The sequence below is a fragment of the Nansenia antarctica genome (genome assembly GCF_963989245.1).
Source record: "Nansenia antarctica genome assembly, chromosome: 7".
NCBI lineage: Eukaryota > Metazoa > Chordata > Actinopteri > Argentiniformes > Microstomatidae > Nansenia > Nansenia antarctica.
Genome location: NC_137677.1, coordinates 9685142 through 9703110, shown reverse-complemented (window position 1 = coordinate 9703110; position 17969 = coordinate 9685142). Strand labels below are relative to the sequence as shown.

Below are 17969 nucleotides of genomic sequence, written 5' to 3'. Positions count from 1 at the left end.
TTGAAACAGGATGTTGACTAATTAATCATGTCTTTATGCATTATGGTCAGTCAATGGTATTTCCCCTGTGGGGGGGGATCATCTATGTAATGTTTTACGCATTTTTTTGTGAGATTCATTGCATCTGTCATCTTATGATGCATGGACATCTGACGGGCATCTGACGGCCTGGGGTTGTTGTTGGTTTGGTTGCACACACCAGGAATGGAACGATTTCATCTCTTCGACTCTACAAAGCTTTTGTACAAAGCTTTTGTAGAGTAGTTGTTTCAAAGTCTTCTGTGCTGTTGCTGTCTCCGTCACAGTCAGGATCTCACTGCTACTCTCATTCTCTCTCACTTTTACCTCTAATTGATTCTACACCTTCACGACTCCCCTGTCACAGTGTCTCTCACTCTCTCCCTCTCTCCCTCTCCCTCTGTGCCACCACTGTCTCTCTCAGCAAAGGGTACCTCAAGCTCAAGCAAGCCCGTAAAAAGACTGAGCTACTCTTCCTCCCTGGAAAAGCCTGCCCTCTCCGAGACTTCTCCATCACAGTAGAGAACTCTACGGTGACCTCCTGTTCTGTGAACATCTCAGCGATGGCACGCTCCTGCAGATTCTTCCTCTACAACATCAGGTGGATACGTCCATTCCTCACCAGAGAAGCAGCTCAACTCTTGGCCGGGCTCCCCGCCTCCTCCATTAGACCTCTGCAACTCATCCAGAATGCTGCCGCCTGTCTGATGTTCAACATCCCCAAATTCTCCCATGTTACCCCTCTCCTTCGCACCCTTCACTGGCTCCCAGTAGCGGCTCGCATCAGATTCAAGACCCTGGTGCTCACCTGCTGGGCAGCAAAGGTAACTGCCCCCTCCTACATGCAAGCAATGGTCAGCCCCCCGAACATCTGCCCGTTCACTCTGCTTTTCCACCTCGTCTGGCCGACTGGCACCGTCGCCTCTATGGGGATGCAGCAATCGTGCTACCCTGTCACGACTTTTCACTGTGCTGGCACCCCGCTGTGGAACAGCTTCCCACTGCTGTCAGGACTGCAGAGTCACTCCCTGTCTTCCGCCATAGACAGAAGACCTCCATCTCTCCAGGCTGCATCTTAACTGTCCCTCCTGAAACCTCTCTGTCCCCTCTACCCCCCTGTAAAAAAAAAAAGTTTAATAAATAATAACAATTCTTCCTTCTTCTAGCATTTTGAACACCAATGGCCCTCTGGCCGGAGCATACGTAGATTACTTTTTCTTATGATGACTGATGGATAGATGATTGACTTACTTACAACTTATGGACAAATGTATTTTGTTGTAAGTCGCTATGGATGAAGGCGTCTGCTAAACGGCCGAAAATGTAAATTTTCTCAGTCTGTTTTTCCCCCACTGCACAACTCCTGGGATCAATGACCAGTTACCATGGAAATGAAACAGCACAGTCGCACACGTGCCATGTGTGTGTGTGTGTGTGTGTGCGTGTGTCTCTGTCTCAACCCAGTCACATCATCAGGCCTACAGTACATGTGTGATGCTGCCAGGCAGGAGTCTCTCCCCATCCTGATAGCTGCCTGGTCATGATGCTCACAACTGCCATACACACACACACACACACACACTGTCACACACACACTATCACACACACACTGTCACTCACACTATCACACACACACACACACACACACTATCACACACACACTGCCACACACACTGTCACACACACACACACACACAGTCACACACTCTGCCACACACACTATCACACACTGTCACACACACACACACACACTGTCACACACACTACCACACTCACTGTCACACACACTGTCACACACTCTGTCACACACACACACACACACACACACACACACACACACACACACACACAGCCACACGCACTGTCACACACTCTGCCACACACACTGTCACACACACACACACACACACACACAGTCACACACTCTGCCACACACACTGTCACACACATTACCACATACACACACACACACACACACAGGACGTGCCGTCCATATAAGCAGGGTAAGCAGTGCTTACCCAACGAAAAAAAAAAAAAAACGTGAAAATATTAAAATAAAAGTGCTTGTAACCGTTTGTTTGTTTTCATTAAAAGAGTCGTATTTTAGGTCCCATGGCAGCAGGAGTCATTCATTTTGATGTTGCATTTTTAGCGCCACCTGTAGGAGTAAAGCACTTCCTACTCTGCAAGCACTCCTCTCTCTGCTTTCCCTCGCGTACATTCGAATGCGTGAAGATGTCCTTTTTATTTTTTTCCGATGCCTCAGCCCGCTGTGTAACGTGACCAGGGTAAGCATGCTTTCAGCCAATCAGAGTAGTTCTTTCATTCCGATAAGAGCTACTGATTGGCTATCATTTTCAAGTTCACAAGGTCACAAGTTCATCAAGTTCACACTATTCTGCTCTTCCCGGCAGAATAGTTTATGCTAGCTCAAACAAAGGATAACTTGCGAATATGGACATTACTGTCAGTGTCAGCGACCTAAAGGGATTTTGTAGACTGGGCTGGACTGCAAAAACACAACTACTGGCTAAAGGCCGGCCAAAGCCACCGCTCAACGATCTGCACACCCAGAAAGGGAGAGTCGCTAGGGGGTTCCAACAAGTCTGGTATGAGCGGAAGAAATGGCTATGTGGCTGTGCAGAGACCAATCGCCTCTTTTGCTACTCCTGTACACTGTTTTCTACAGGTTATAGTGTGTGGATTCAGAAAGGCTACGAGGACCTTAACAATCTTACCAACGCGCTCAATAAACACGAGAAGACGGCAACACACATCAGAAGCCAAGTAGCCCTGAAAACCTTTGGCACCACTTAAGGCAGATTTAGTTGGACTTTACCAAATCCAAGAGGTGAGGGAGAAAACACCTGAGGAGATGCTTGGATGGATCATTCAGCATGACTTGGCTGAAACAGTTCCAGAGGCAACACATTTGATTAAACTAGTCCTAACCATACCAGCAACAACGGCATCTGTTGAGAGGTCATTTTCAACTTTGAAGAGAGTGAAGACGATGAATTGAGAATCAAGGACCCCAATTGAAATAAGCCAGTGGCTTTCTTGGGTTTTTATCCTGTTAGTTGACCTTGTATGTAATATGTACTTTCATGTACCTACTTCTGCAAATCTTCTAATAAAGTTTTCAATCAATCAATCAAAGACCCTCACTCGAAATCGCACTGGACAAGGACGCCTTTCATCACTGGCCCTGATCTCAATTGAAAAAGAGAGACTTTCAAAACTGCAACAGGCGAGTGACTTCTACACTAAAGTGACAGAGGTGTTCCTTCGCAAGGAGAGGCGAATGGACCTCGTTTTCAAGTAAAGGTAAGATATCATTTTTAAATTTACTTTGCTGGTTTATATGATTTATATGATTCGCGAGGCTGGTGGCGATCTTTAGCAGGCTGGCTACTTGAAAATATCTTGGTTCAAAAAAGATTGAACAATGAGCACCCCTGATATAGTCGAAACTGGCAACTGTTTTTTTTGTTTTTGGTAATCTGATCACAAAGTGACACTACCGTTTATTAGCGGGTTCTAGGGCATCAAAATTGAATTTCCTTGAAACTGCGTTCACTGATAGCGTGTATGTGTAATTACGTGTATTTCTATATTTTATGCTTACCCAATCTAAAAGCTCACGGCACGTGCCTGACTGTCACACACACACACACACACACACACACACACACACACACACACACACACACACACACACACACACACACACACACACACACACACACACACACACACACTGTCACACACACTCTCACACACTCTGTCACACCCACTGTCACACACACTGTCACACACACTGTCACACACACTGCCACACACACTGCCACACACACTGTCACACACTCTGCCACACACACTGTCACACCGGGTTTTCACTTCCTGTGCCAGTGTCTGTAGAACTGCGTGGAAGATGCTAAACCATACATCCATGACATTCTCCTTCGTCATGGAAAAGGTTCTCTCTCTGTACCTTTTATCAGTGGTGTTTTATATGCATCACTTCACATTCACTTTTAAATGAGGGACTAGTGATGGGGATGGTAAGTGAGCCATGCATGCATTCTCTCTCTCTCTCTCTCTCTCTCTCTCTCTCTCTCTCTCTCTCTCTCTCTCTCTCTCTCTCTCTTTCTCTATCACCCTCTCTCTCTCTCTGTGTCTCTCTCTTTCTCTATAGCCCTCTCTCTCTCTCCCTTTCTTTATAGCTCTCTTTCTCTCTTCTTTCTCTATCACCCCCTCTCTCTTTCTCTGTCTTTCTTTCTCTATAGCCCCCCCCCCTCTCTCTCTCTCTCTCTCTCTCTTTCTCTATAGCCCTCTCTCTACTGACCCCCCCCCCCCTTTCTCTCTTCTCTCTCTCTGTTATTCAGAGAACTGATCAGGTTTATTAAAAGGATGACAGATGGGCTAATTATAATAAAACCAAGAATGATGGCGTTCATTTTGCAAACAGTTGACTTTATTATCGGCGGGAATGGGAATGGCAAACTGTAGCTTCGACATCACCTCTGAAGCTTGACCTTGTGAAACAAAGGTAGCTGTGCATGTTAATGAGTTTGCACAATGGAAGGATGAAATAGGTGGTGGAATGGGGTGGGGGGGGGGAGGGGGGTAGCATCATATTCATCAGCCTTCTGGATGGGAAATACAAAGCTTGTTCTAGGTGAATAAATCACGTTGCGGAATTGCAGCAGTTTTTCAGGGTGGTCTTGGTCAGGGAAAGTGAGGGAGGGAGGGAGGGAGGGAGGGTTGGAGAGAGGGATGACAGAGGGAGGGAGGGTTGGAGAGAGGGATGACAGAGGGAGGGAGGGAGGGTTGGAGAGAGGGATGACAGAGGGAGGGAGGGAGGGAAGGGAGGGAGGAAGGGCCAGCCGTGAGTAGGCTGATACAGCTACACTCAGTTGGTTAGGAGAGGGCAGTTAAGCACTTATGTTTGTGGAGAGGAAAGGAACATCTGTCAAGAGGAAAATTAGGTTATTGAACTTGTCGTTTTAAAAATGACTTCATCTTTCGTTCTTTTTTTAATCTGTTGGTTCAATTTACTAACTCATGGCAAATTAATCAGTTGAAGCATTGACAGACAGACACGACTTTAAGATAATATTGATGTGCTCTCTCTCATGGTGTGGAGTGGCGGCAGTGATGCTGCTTTACACTTCCTAGAAACCTTCTTGGAGAAATGTTACACAGATTGGGTGATATGTTTTGATTTAAGGCGAATGCGAACGCATGTGGTAGAACATGAACAATGACAACGATCACAAAAATAAACACTGTTTATACGAACCATCAGGAAATAAAAGGGGAAATGAATGAACATCCGGCTGCATTATAGCCGTAGCAAATCTGTTCTGAACTAACCTAACCCTCACCTTAAAGGGACACGTAACCGATTTTGAACTTAATGCATTATTGATTATCTCCTGCACCATACCAGTGTCAACATATTGGAAACCTGTGGTTTTCTACGTTCTGTAGTAAAAAAATATATCGGAGAAAAAGTTCTACAGAAATGACCTGTGAAGTCATTGGGGGTAAAAACAAAACAAAAAACTATTCAGTGACTTTCATAAACTACAAGTGTCCAGCCAGGAGTGTGCGTGGCTGTAGTTCTTTAAAATAACTGAATTCCATTATTTTTCTTTACCCTCAATGACATCATTTCCCTAGGATCTTTTCTCTCATGTTTTTGACTACAACACATGGTACGACCCTGGTATGGTTCTGTAGACACTGCATTTGAGGTTAACGTTTCAAGTCTACTGCAGTATAGTTTGGATTTAACCCCAGATAATATTCATCCCACAATGAACCTCAGAGTTCAAAAGGAAGTTCTTTGAAATCAGAGACTCTCGGTTCCTCTGGACAGACAGCAGATCTGAAGGCTGTTAGTTTGACTTTCGGATGGTTATTTTCTCTTCGGCCAGTGCATTCCTGATGCTGGGAATTCTGCGAACTGTTGCAGAAATCCCTCCTTGAAAGTCGGAGGCCACGCTGAGGCCTTGAAAAGAACTCCCAGGCTACAGCAGCAGACATAGGCTTTTGTTCTGCCAGTTGAGCAAGATTGATACCCCAGTCGTCCAGAGGGTTATACTGCCCACGCCAAGGAACCAGTCAACCTTGAATCCCTGCATCACCTCCTTCTCAGGAAGTTTGTGGCGTTAGCAAGGTGCCCAGTTCATAAAATGTTACAGTGAGTGGATATCCAGTGTTTGAAAGGAGATAGGGAGAGAAAAGTCTTTGGAGGTGATACAGGATGTTTTATGATATCTATCAAAACTCTCATCTAATGGCTGGACACCCTAAATGATTTTTTTCTTTGAACGGATGACTCACATAGGCCCATATTGGTTGCAAAATGCGGATGGTTGACAGTGGGTACATTGGGGAGCTCAGTCATGTGGAGTTCTGTTGGTAATCCTCTTCGATATTGCTCTCACCTGAAGCATGGTTTAAATGGAAGGCTGGAGCACAGTTTTAAATGGAAGGCTAAGTCACCTGAAGCATGGTTTTAAAAGGCTACGCCATAGAGTATAAATGCATTTAGAGGAGACATTGTTGACTTTGAAAAACAAAAAAAAGATCTCAGTCTGAAAAGGAAAAAAGATCTTCAGACTGCTGTTGTCTTCCAAGGTTCTCGATTTACAGAGTGCTATTGTCTTCCGAGATGTCCCACTTTTTGTGGAGTACGATCGTAATCTAGTTGAGCATTATAAATATTATTCCAAAAGTTATTTACTCATTATTTTTTGGCAAACACAGCGATGGTAAACCAAACAGAATATTCAGCACGTCGTCTTGATTGAATTGGGTCAATGAGTCACTGTTTGAAGAAGCTAAGAACGCAGGAGGACGGATATGAGACAGGAAAAGACAGCATCGTAAACTGCTAGGCAGTCATTGTGGAAGGCAGCAGTGATGGTAAATATTCTTTGGAATCACAATCATTTGTAATCACCTGTAGGTTATCAGTGACAAGGGAGGAACGTATCCTATTTTTCTCAATGCATTTCCAAGTGTTTCCAAAAGCCTAAATGAGGCTGTGATCACGTTAAATTGAGCAGCTACTGTGGGCCGGTCCTTGGAGGACTGGAGACCTTTTGGGAACGTAGCCTACAGTCGAACACTTAACATTTCGGAATTGAGTGGTTTACCTCCACTGATGTTCGGAATGTATTGCGCTTTTCAAGCTCCCTTGTGTACCTCAGATTTACTGAGAAGAGATTTTTTTTTTTTTAAACAGTTTTGTATTTCACAGATGCCTCAAAAAGAGTGTAGCATTTGTCCAGAATAAATTACTTCTATTAGCTTTCAGCTACAAACATGTACATTCTGATATCTGCACCAGGCCTGAAGAGTACAGAACACTCTGTCTTAATTCATAGCTGAAATATTGCAGTAGTAGTACAGCACAGTACATCTATCACCCACCCACCTCCTCATCATTGATATCTTCCATTTATATCGTGTGTGTTTAATAGGATTTGCTCCTGATGTTGTGGACATTTTTACATTACCGGAGATAGGCTGTCAATGATTCTGCTAATTGTGTCTAATCTTGTGCTGATGCTAATCGGTGTTGTGTTCAACTATGATAATGCAGGCGGCACTCCTTTCATGCTGATCAGTCATGCCTCACTGTGTTCTTTACCACCCAGCTCCTCTGATAGGGATATTATTCAACACAATGTGCTGTTGAATTTCATTCTGATAAATGTGTGTGTCTGTGTGTGTGTGTGTGTGTGGTGTGTGTGTGTGTGTGTGTGTGTGTGTGCTTGAGCATGCGTGCGAACGTGTGTGTGTAGGTGCGTGTGCTTGCATGCTGAGTGTGTGTGTGTGCATGTGTGTGTGTGTGTGTGCGCAATCCAAAGTCATATTGAATCAAGTCTATCCCTTCTCGCCCATTGGGCAACAGAGGTTGTTTTTGTTTAGCCCTGTGTAAACCCCCTGCTGTTTGTTCGTGTGTTAAGGGTTCCTGAATGCACACTCCTACAGATTCCCTCCCCAACCAAACCCCAAGGGCTTCCTAATCTAACAGCTTTTCCCGCAATTCAAACAATGCCCACTCCTTTTTTTTTCTCCCCTACACAACACTGTCAGAGGCTTACACTGTCAGGCTCTCCACATTTATTTACATGATCCGATCCCATGGCAATGCCGAGAGAACAGTGATGTTTTTGTTGTCATGGCCCCCTCAATCAGTGAGACTAATCATCAGTCTATTCTATTCCAAGGACCTTTCCTGATTGGCCCTCTAATAGAATACCATGTCTCAGTCATCAGTGTGTTATGTTGTCACATGATGGAGAACTGAAAGAGCTGAAACAAGTCCTTCTCAGCAACGGGTTGAGAGTTTCCTATATGCAACCTGAAGTTGCATTTTTGGTTCCTCTTTGCTTAGCAAGACATAGTAAACAAAGGTCATGTTCGTGCAGCGTGGAGAGAACTGTGAAATGACTGTGTTGTTGCTGGTGGTTGAGGTGCATCATGAGTTTGCATATCATGAGTTTGAATATTTGCCACATAGCATTTAGGACATAGTCTGACATTATATTTTGACTGGGGTTTTGTGTAATATTCACAACAAAGAAAAGCTTATACAGCAAAGTGTCATTTAACTGTTATATAGATTAGTTTAATTGTGCTACTGTCTATTACAGATTGTATTTCAACAGTTAGATGTTAGTAGCCTAGCGGTTCAGAGTTGATTAAAAAAAAGGGCTTGAAATGAGATATTCAAGAACAGTAAATTGGGCCTTTCAGCTTGTCTCACAGCGAACACACAGTAGACCAGTGATCTAGGGCTCTCTCCATCTTCCTGCTATTGGTAACACCAAACTAATTCTAATGGAGATCCAGGAAAAGCCTTAGTAATATGTGGCTTGTCTCATATTGTCTGTTTTAGGAATTAAAAGAACCAGGACTTATATCTGCTGCAGTTTCCAGGCTGTCACTTTTATTTAGGCTTTCATTCCCTTTATCTTGATTCCTGCATTTTTGTTATAATGAAACTTGGACATAACAAGTAACATCAATCACTTCAGTGAGAGGCTGGGGGAGCTTTTTGCACATGTTCACGGGTGAGTGTGTGTGTTTAAAGGTAAATTCAACACCATTTGAAAGCAGTTGTTTAACTCCCATAGGAAACAACTGGCCTGTAATTATAGCCATCCCTCAACTTCATCTGCTCATCTTGCCTCTGCACTGCATCACACGTGCTCAAATGATTGTCATGTTAATTGTAGAATCGTGATTACCGGTATGCAAATCTGTCCCTGTCGTTTTGTCCCCAATCTACTGTGTATGTTTTCTCCTCAAAGTTTAAGAGCGCCTGCCTGCTTGTCTCTCTTGTTCTTGTGAACCAAGGTCATTCTCCACAGAGGGACTTTCACCTTGTTGGGAGGCTTTCAGACCTGCCTCCCATCTGCAAAGCACCTTGTCACAATCCCTTGCTTTTGTCATATATCTGGATTTGTGCAGATGGCTACCAACCCTCTACATTCTGTTCCGTATAGCAATCAGTGTCCAGCAGCCAAGGCCTGGCATGGGGGGGGCTGAGGCAATATTAATACTACAACAGGAGTGGAGGAGAGTAGGGAGGATGGGAGGATGGGAGGGAGTGAGAGAGGTTTGTGTGGGAGTGTATGTGTGTGTGTGTTTGAGGTTAGTGGGAGAGAGAGAGAGAGAGAGAGGGGGGGGGGGGGGAGAGCTAGAGAGAGAGAGAGAGAGAGAAAGAGAGAGAGAGAGAAGTAGAAAAAGACAAAAACTGTCTTCCCAGAGAGGACAGGCTATGCTCACAGCATGAGGTAGAAACCCGAGGTACATTTCCTAGCCTCATACCATTGGGATATTAGCATTAGCACATGATGTAACCACTAATAGCTTTGGCTGCCTACAATGTGTTGGCTCTTATTTGACACAAATGAGGCCTCCTGCTGTATTATAAATCTTGGAGGTACACCTGGAATGTGCTATCTTCCTGCCAAGAGCGTGGACGGGAAGACGTTTGTGCTTTATTAATAACTAAGAGTGACGCGTCATATCGTTACCGCATTATTTTTTATTGAACACGTTGTGTATTATAGTGCAAAGAAAATGGATCTTCAGTATGCTGCATTAATAAAAAACAACCCTGTCAATATGGACAATCTACCGGTACATTTAATCCACGTTATCTCTTTTTTATTCATCAAGAACAGAAACACCATCATCCCCCGTAGGGCAGCAACAACATCTCTCTGTACCGCACTGGAAGAGACTCGATGGTACATTGCGGGTGCTGCTGTTTTCCAACTGTGTGGAAACACTGTGGTGGTGACACCTCCTGAAAATTCTCCAGGATAAAGTGTGTTGTCAGGCTTATATTTTCACCAACATGTAATACAATTAGTGCTGTCCCAAACGACTATTTTTCTAACGATTAATCTAGCGATTATTTTATCGATTATTCGATTAGTCTAACGACTAATTTATCGATAAGTCTAACGATAATTTTGGTACTGTAAAAAAAAAAAAAAAAAAACGTATTTGGCTCCACCTCACTGCTATGTTTAGCCAACTTGAATGCCAACATGGCCATTTAGAAGTCTGTCCATCACCACAACACATAGCTAGCTAACGTTACTCTCGCTGCTATGTTATGATTAGCTAAATTGATGCTAACGTAGCATGCGAGCTACGAGCTAGATAACGTACAGTAGGTGCTCGCACCACAATGACAATAGGCTACCGTAGCTAGCCAGCTACATAGCTAACGTTACTAACACCAGAAGACAAGACATACGAACTGTGGTGAGCTACATTGCTTGTGTAACATTAGCTAGTAGCTATCCATTTTTCACTCATACACTTAATTGTCTCGCCTGGTAAAATAAAGGTTTAAAAAAAAAAAAAAAAAAAAAAAAAACGCCATTTTGTTTATTTACGACTAACCGACGCATATTACGCTAACCGACGTATTGACGTAGTCGATGACGTCGACGACGTCGAATAATCGTAACAGCCCTAAATACAATAACCCTACTAATGCACTCTTGGCCTGGCGATTTGTTCTCGTTTGTCATCTCTGATGGCGCGGTCGTAAACACGGGTGAAACACGACCCTGGGTGGATGAGCAGCATCAGTGTAACACTCACACACTGCTCATCAGGGAGGATGTGCAAGGGCCTGAGGAGCACGGCTAATTAGTACCCTTCTTATCGATTGTTGGAGATGAATGCACTTTAAATGTACTATTTTGGTTCTGTTTTTTTTTCGGACCTGATCCACGTACACACGACTACACATGACTAGCGTGGGGGGGGATTCTGTGTACCTATTCAACTGTAATCGTCAATGTTTTGTTCCTATTCATATTGAGTTTGATATTCTCATCATGCCCCCCCCGCTCCCACACACACAAACACACACACACACACACACCGCCTCCCCCCTCCTTTGTGGATGGGTTCATTTCACCCCACACACTTGACTGCTCTTTTGACTCAACGGACACCCTGTTTGACCATACATGGCTGAATCTAGTCTCCGGATGGCGATAGGGTAGGATTGGTTTATGTGAGAGCTGGAAGGTCAATGTCCGACAGTCCTTCCTACATGGGCCATTCTGGATTGTCACCGGTCAAATTTATTATAAATAGATGTTGGCGCGAAGCTGGCATCACCCCCTTGTTGTGTCCTTGAGGCCTGGCTGGATTCTGCCATCTGTTTGAAGACGTCAGCGAGCTCGGTCTCGGCTGATAGGCCACAGAATTGCCAAGCTCGGGATATTTTTGCGTTCTGAAAAAATAGGACAATAGGAACTGATATTGAGGGGGCTTGACACCAGCCGAGGTTGATTTCAGAACATAAAGCTGTCTATTGTTAAATAAGCTGTTGTTGTCGTGGTAGTCGTTTTCGGAAAAATGAGAGTCAAAACGGTACAATGTAGCTATTGTTCAAATGCTCGGTTGAAATTGTGCTGTCGTGACCTCGGAAAAAAGTCCAATCCGGTTACAAATGTTGATTCGTGTTGATCGTGATAGTTTTGTAAAAGAGGACATTTATTTACGTGTGCCTTTTGGGTATTCTGTATATGGCCCCTAAACTTTAGTTAGAATTCCTCTTAGTGCATCGAAGCCCTCAGAGACACGTTACTCAGGTCTACTGCAGCACCGCTGCCGTTGAAAGGTCAGGATATTCGTCTCCTCCTCAAGTGTATTTTAGTCCTCTGGTTTGAGGTGCTGCGAGGCGTATTGCTGAGCCCGGGCAGAAGCCCCCACTTCATCACGGCAGACATCTCAATCCCTTTCCCGCTTCACTGTTACCACGTTTACCACGGCACAGGTTCTCAATACTGATCAGTCACAGCCTCTTTCCTGTTCATTCATCACCAGCTCTTTCCTTCCTCTTTTTCTCTCTTTCCCCTTCACCCACACCCCCCCCCCCCGCCCCCTTCCTCCTTTCTCATGCTCTGCTTCTCCTTTTTCTATCTTGCTCACCTGCCTGGCTACAGTCTTTACCCTGTTCTCTCACTCTCATCTGCCCCCTCTTCCTTCACATCTGACCAAACACGTCCCGCAGACCCTAGTATTATCACACACACAATTAGATTGCTGCCCGGTGGTCTGGTCAGGTACTACTAAAACAAATCTAGGGAAGCTACGACGGGTTCAGAACAGAACCGACCGACTCGTCTGGCTAAAAGTTGTTGAGAGGTTAAAAGACGTTAAAAATGTTTCATTTGTAAAAAAGATGAATGTTCTGAAAACCCTTGTCTGTCTGTATAGGCAGCTTAGACTCTGACGCTCACACACACCCCACCAGACATGCCACCAGTGGTAACTACATAATTCCAAAAAACTAAAACAAATTCGAAACAATGTGCAGTGTTGTATAGAGCTATGGTTGAATGGAACGCCCTACCAGGTCACATCTCTAAAACCCAGAATAAAATCAGTTTAAACAAACAAGTGAAGCAACACATTATACGCTTTAGACCCTAACTGAGTATAGAGTAACAGACTATTTCTGCTCTTTATTGCTGTGTTTGGATGGTTCTTCTTTGTTATATTTTGTGATGCTCACTAAGGCCGTGAGCATTGCTGACTTTTATTTTGTTTTCATTTTTCCTATTTGTTGTTATGTATGTTGATGATTTTCTTGGTTATGTTTTGTGATGTTATGTACAGTATGTTGATATTTTTTCCATCTTTGTTATATGTTTTGTGATGATTTCTTGTATATGTTTTGTGTGGACCCCAGGGGGGTATTCCATCAATGTCGCTAACGGAAAATCTAGGCTTATTCCAGGTTCACGAGATTTATCAGAATAAGCCTGGATTTTCCTTTAGTGACGTTGATGGAATACCCCCCCCACGAAGAGCTAATGGATCCTAATAAATCTAAATAAATTAAAAATTCTCCCACGTCTGCTCTCTCTCTCGCCTTTAGACCCCCTCCCTGCCCCCTCCACAGCTCCCCTCCTCCCCTCCCTGCCCCCCCACAGCTCCCCTCCTCCTCCCTCTCCGCCTCCCTCTAGTCTCAGAGGGGCAAAGTGCCACCGGATGCTGGTAATCTGGCGCTGTGATTGCATAGGACATGCATGAATGACACCATACCGTGTCTCCAATATTCTCTCGCTTTGAGACATGACTTTCATTCTTATTAATCGACGGTGATGAATACTTAAGACCAGTTGAGGATTTAATGAATTGCACAGCACTGGAATTACATGGTGTTCTAAAATGAGGAGTGACTTTCTTGTTCCCCTTTGTAATAGCTCAAAGAATGGCTGTTCGTAATTGGTGTTGTGGTGGTCTACAGATCACAGCTACTCATCGGTGAAAGAGTTTTTGAATGATGGTTTGTTGTATTCTGTCATTCTTGTTCTATTTTTTGGGGGGGTTTTGGGGGTATTTTTTTTACACACTTTATATTTCTCATATTTATATAATATACCTTATATTTGTTGATCTAAACTCCTACAACAATTGTTCATTGTTGAAATCAATGGTTGATGACATTGATACAATGACACTTGATACAAAGTAACTAGTCATAATTTCCTCTGTCTATGCTGCCGCCATCATTCCGCCCATTGCTACTGTCGTCATTTAAAACAAATCTGTAGGTCCTCCTATGAAAAGCATTCATGCCATTCGAGGTCGCTGACTCTGTTGTGTTGCATGATTAACATCTTATAATACACAGTGAACTTTTACCCCTCTGTAGCTCTATAAATACAATTACCCAAAAGCATAGCTGATTAAACCATGACAGATGTGCAATGAAGTCTGTAGATAAACCGCTCGAATTCGCTCTCCATTAACTTAATTAGATTACTTTGTTCGGATACAGGCTATTCTGAGTTGTTGTCGCCTAATTATATATGGTCGTTGACCGAGGGCAGCGGAGTGTGTGCACAGTTACAGCACCCTACAGAATGTCTCGCAGATCAGGTCCATCTGGAGGAAACACTTAACAGTCTTTTAAAGTTATGACCATTGATTTTTAATTAAAAATCTCATCAAAGCCGTTATGACTTGAGGTATTTAAATGTCCCCTTCGGGCGGAATACAGTACGGAGCTTTCTTTCTTACTGGTTCGTGAATACGTTGCCACATACTGTATCATCGTATGCTCATTTTTTGAGCCTTGATTGGCTACGAGTAGTTGACAGAGTGCAGCAGCTTGCACTGGGCCTGGTCTTCAAGATACGCTACACCACAAAGACACCCAAGTACCTGTCAACATACTTCCAAAAGTGAACAACGTCCACACATACAACACCAGAGGAAGCTCCACGAACCACGTTCAACCGCGTTGCACCACAAACAAGGGGTTAAACTCGTTTGCAAACTATGCAGTAAAAATGTGGAACGCCCTTCCTATAATCTTAAAGGAGTGCAAAACACTGCCCACCTTCAAAACCACTCTCAAAAAACATTTACAGGAGGCTGCAATCCGTAACTGGACCCTCTAAATCAAAAATCAGATTAAAAGACCCGAACTACCCACTGTACATACTTCGTGTTTTGTCCCCCGCCCCCACCTGTGGTGTATGTCCCCACCTGTCCTACCCGCTGTACATATCTGATGTTTTGTTGTATTGTTCTTCCCATGATGGATGTATTTTTATCTTGTAGATAGTAATAGTTATTTGTCTGTATTATCTTGTAGATAGTACTAGTTTTTTTGTCTGTCTTACATGTAACGATGAATTGAGAATCAAGGACCCCAATTGAAATAAGCCAGTGGCTTTCTTGGGTTTTTATCCTTTTAGTTGACCTTGTATGTAATATGTACTTTCATGTACCTACTTCTGCAAATCTTCTAATAAAGTTTTCAATCAATCAATCAAGCCATTTGGAGATTTTTGCCACCTGGAAATTTTTGTTAAAACCAACCGAATTCTGATGCACAACTAATCTTTTTTTGAAATAATGCTATAATAATGCTCTATCTATTCATGGAATATGATCATGTGTTGAAATGTGATGTGTGGTAATGTCTTCACACTTGAGTGCAGAGGGAGTGGTTGTTCGCATATTGAGAGTGTGCTGTAACTAATGATCAACAAACACTGTAGATGGTCTTCATGATGGCTGGTGGCTGATGGTGGTCAGCATCAAGTGAGATGTTAGGGTACCTGAGTGACAAACCAGAATTAGACAATTACACAACAAATGAATTCAATACATTTAATTGTTAATTAATTAATTGCACATTTGCTCAAGTGCAGACTCGTATTCACTCAATGTAAAGCTTTAGAAAATACAATCTTAGTAATTTCTGACAGTTGTGTTTCTGAGTGCTTTCACCTTGGTTGTAAATAAAATATATGACATATTAACAGATAATTTGTGTTTTTGATCATTCTGTAAAGTAAACATTGAGAAAGAGGGCAGCTTTACTGGTCCACATCATAAATATACTCGTTCTTTTTTAGGTAGTGTAACTATTAATGTAATACATTTACATTTCCCTTTTTACATGTAAATACTATTTGTCATATCTTGAGTTGAAGACAGATCTTTGATAGAATTAGCCCCGTCTGTTAGAATGAACCACTGTCCCATATGCAAAGACCCAATCAACCTCTGACTTCATCATCCTACATCTTTGCGTTGGCACCTGAACTGGCGAAATCACCACTTGTATTATTTTCTTTTTTCGAATTATTTTGTGCATGCTCCATATTGCACATAGACATGAACTTCACTGCCCCTTTTAAAAAGAGTCGTAACAGGTTTACAATACATAACATCTCTCAAAATAAAAAAATAGTTTTAGATAGACTGTACATGATACCAAAAACACTGTGCTCTTTCCCAGATAGTGGATATAGTGCTGAGCTCTCTGAGCAAGCCCTCCTACATCCCCCCTCTCCCCCATCACCCCCATTTCCTCTTCCTCCCGAGGAGGGGGCGGGGCATCATTGAGGTCTCTCTCCGTGTAACTTCCTGTGTCTGTACCTCCCGTTCTTTTCCTTAGCCATGTTGATGCACGCGTTGTGCTTGTTGCTCTGCAAGTGGTTCCAGTACTTGATCAGTTCGTTGGGCTGGAACTGGTGGGACGTGATCAGGTGGCTGTACTTGCAGCTGGAGTAGGACACCCGCCAGTGGTTGAAGAGGAACTCGTTGGGGGGCGGCGTGGGGTCGATGCGTAGCTTGGCCAGGCAGATCCCCACGTAGACGTCCTCCAGGTGGAGCCTGCGTATGCTCAGGGAGGCCTGGTAGATCAGCTCGGCCATGTCCCCCGAGAACACGTACCCCGTCCCTGAGCAGAAGGTGGGGTAGCGCTCGCTGGGGTACAGCTCGGGCGCCATGTACCACTTGCTGTCCTTGTTCCGGTTGGGCGAGTAGCCCCGCATCAGGTAGCCCGTGAAGTACCTCTGCCTCGGCGGCAGCTCGGGTTTCAGCAGCTTCTGGATGAGATACTCGCTGTTGACGAACATGTCGCTGTCCGTCTTCATGACGTAGCGCGCGTGCGGGCAGTGGCTGGCCACCCAGTTCATGCCCATGAGGGTTTTGATGGTGAGGTTGTAGTACGTGTCCTGGTAGTCCTGCTGGATGATGTCACGGTGCAGGCGACTCTCGGCCTCAATGGACCTCTGGTGGTAGTTGTCCGAGCTCTGACTCAGGCCCAGCAGGAAGAGGCGGACGAAGCCCAGGCCCATCGCCAAGCTCTCGTTCCCCCACGTCTGGCGGATGGCGTTCCGAGCCGCGGCTTGGCCCGGCTCGGCCGAGATGAGCAGGACCAAGAAAGGGGCACTGTCGCGGCACTTCAGGGGCTCGTTGATGATGTAGTGGTAAGGCTGCGCGTTGAGCCTCCCTCCCACGCCCATCTCCTGCTGTAAACTGTTGTTGGCGCTCATGGAGTTCTCTAGTCCCGTCACTCCCACCACCGCACCTCCTCCCCCCCCGCCGCCGCCCGCCCCCTCGGCCTGCTGCAGGCTGAGGTTGAGCAGGGGTTTGGGCGGCACGTAGAGGCTGCGGAGGGAGGCGCTCTGGTTGGCCTCTGTCTTGGGGGTGCGGAAGCCCCGGACGGTGTAGGTCAGGGGGTTGTCCCGGGGGACGGGGCGCCCCGGCAACCAGTCCTGGTGGCTGAAGAAGAGGAAGAGGGTGAAGAGGAGGGCCAGGGACAGGAGCCCCGCCACGTGGGTCCTGAAGAGAGACCGCTTCACGGTCCAGGTCATCTTGAGGGGGCAGCAGTGGCGCCGTCTCCACTGCATGGTGCAGATAGGGATAGCAGAGGGCTGCTGCTGCTGCTGCTAATTTAATCCACCTGTGAAGGAAAGATGGTAAAGATAGTTATTAGTCATTCAGGTTATTTGTTTTTGCATTTTCAATGTGTTCATTGTGATAAATGTTCGTTCAAAATGAATGCATTCAAATGTAAAACTCAGCACGGCTGTGATTCGGTCGTAGGTACGAGGCCGCAGTAACCTGAA

At 44.7% G+C, this 17969-nt stretch overlaps 1 protein-coding gene across 1 annotated transcript; it reads right to left on the bottom strand.

Annotated features, from left to right (window-relative positions):
• Window positions 1-16451: 16451 nt before the first annotated feature.
• On the bottom strand, window positions 16452-17750 carry b3galt2 (UDP-Gal:betaGlcNAc beta 1,3-galactosyltransferase, polypeptide 2; the record flags this gene model as incomplete). Its single annotated transcript, XM_080535683.1, has 1 exon — window positions 16452-17750. The coding sequence occupies one exon, from the start codon at window positions 17748-17750 to the stop codon at window positions 16452-16454; it is 1299 nt and encodes a 432-aa protein (XP_080391809.1).
• Between the last annotated feature and the right edge of the window lie 219 nt (window positions 17751-17969).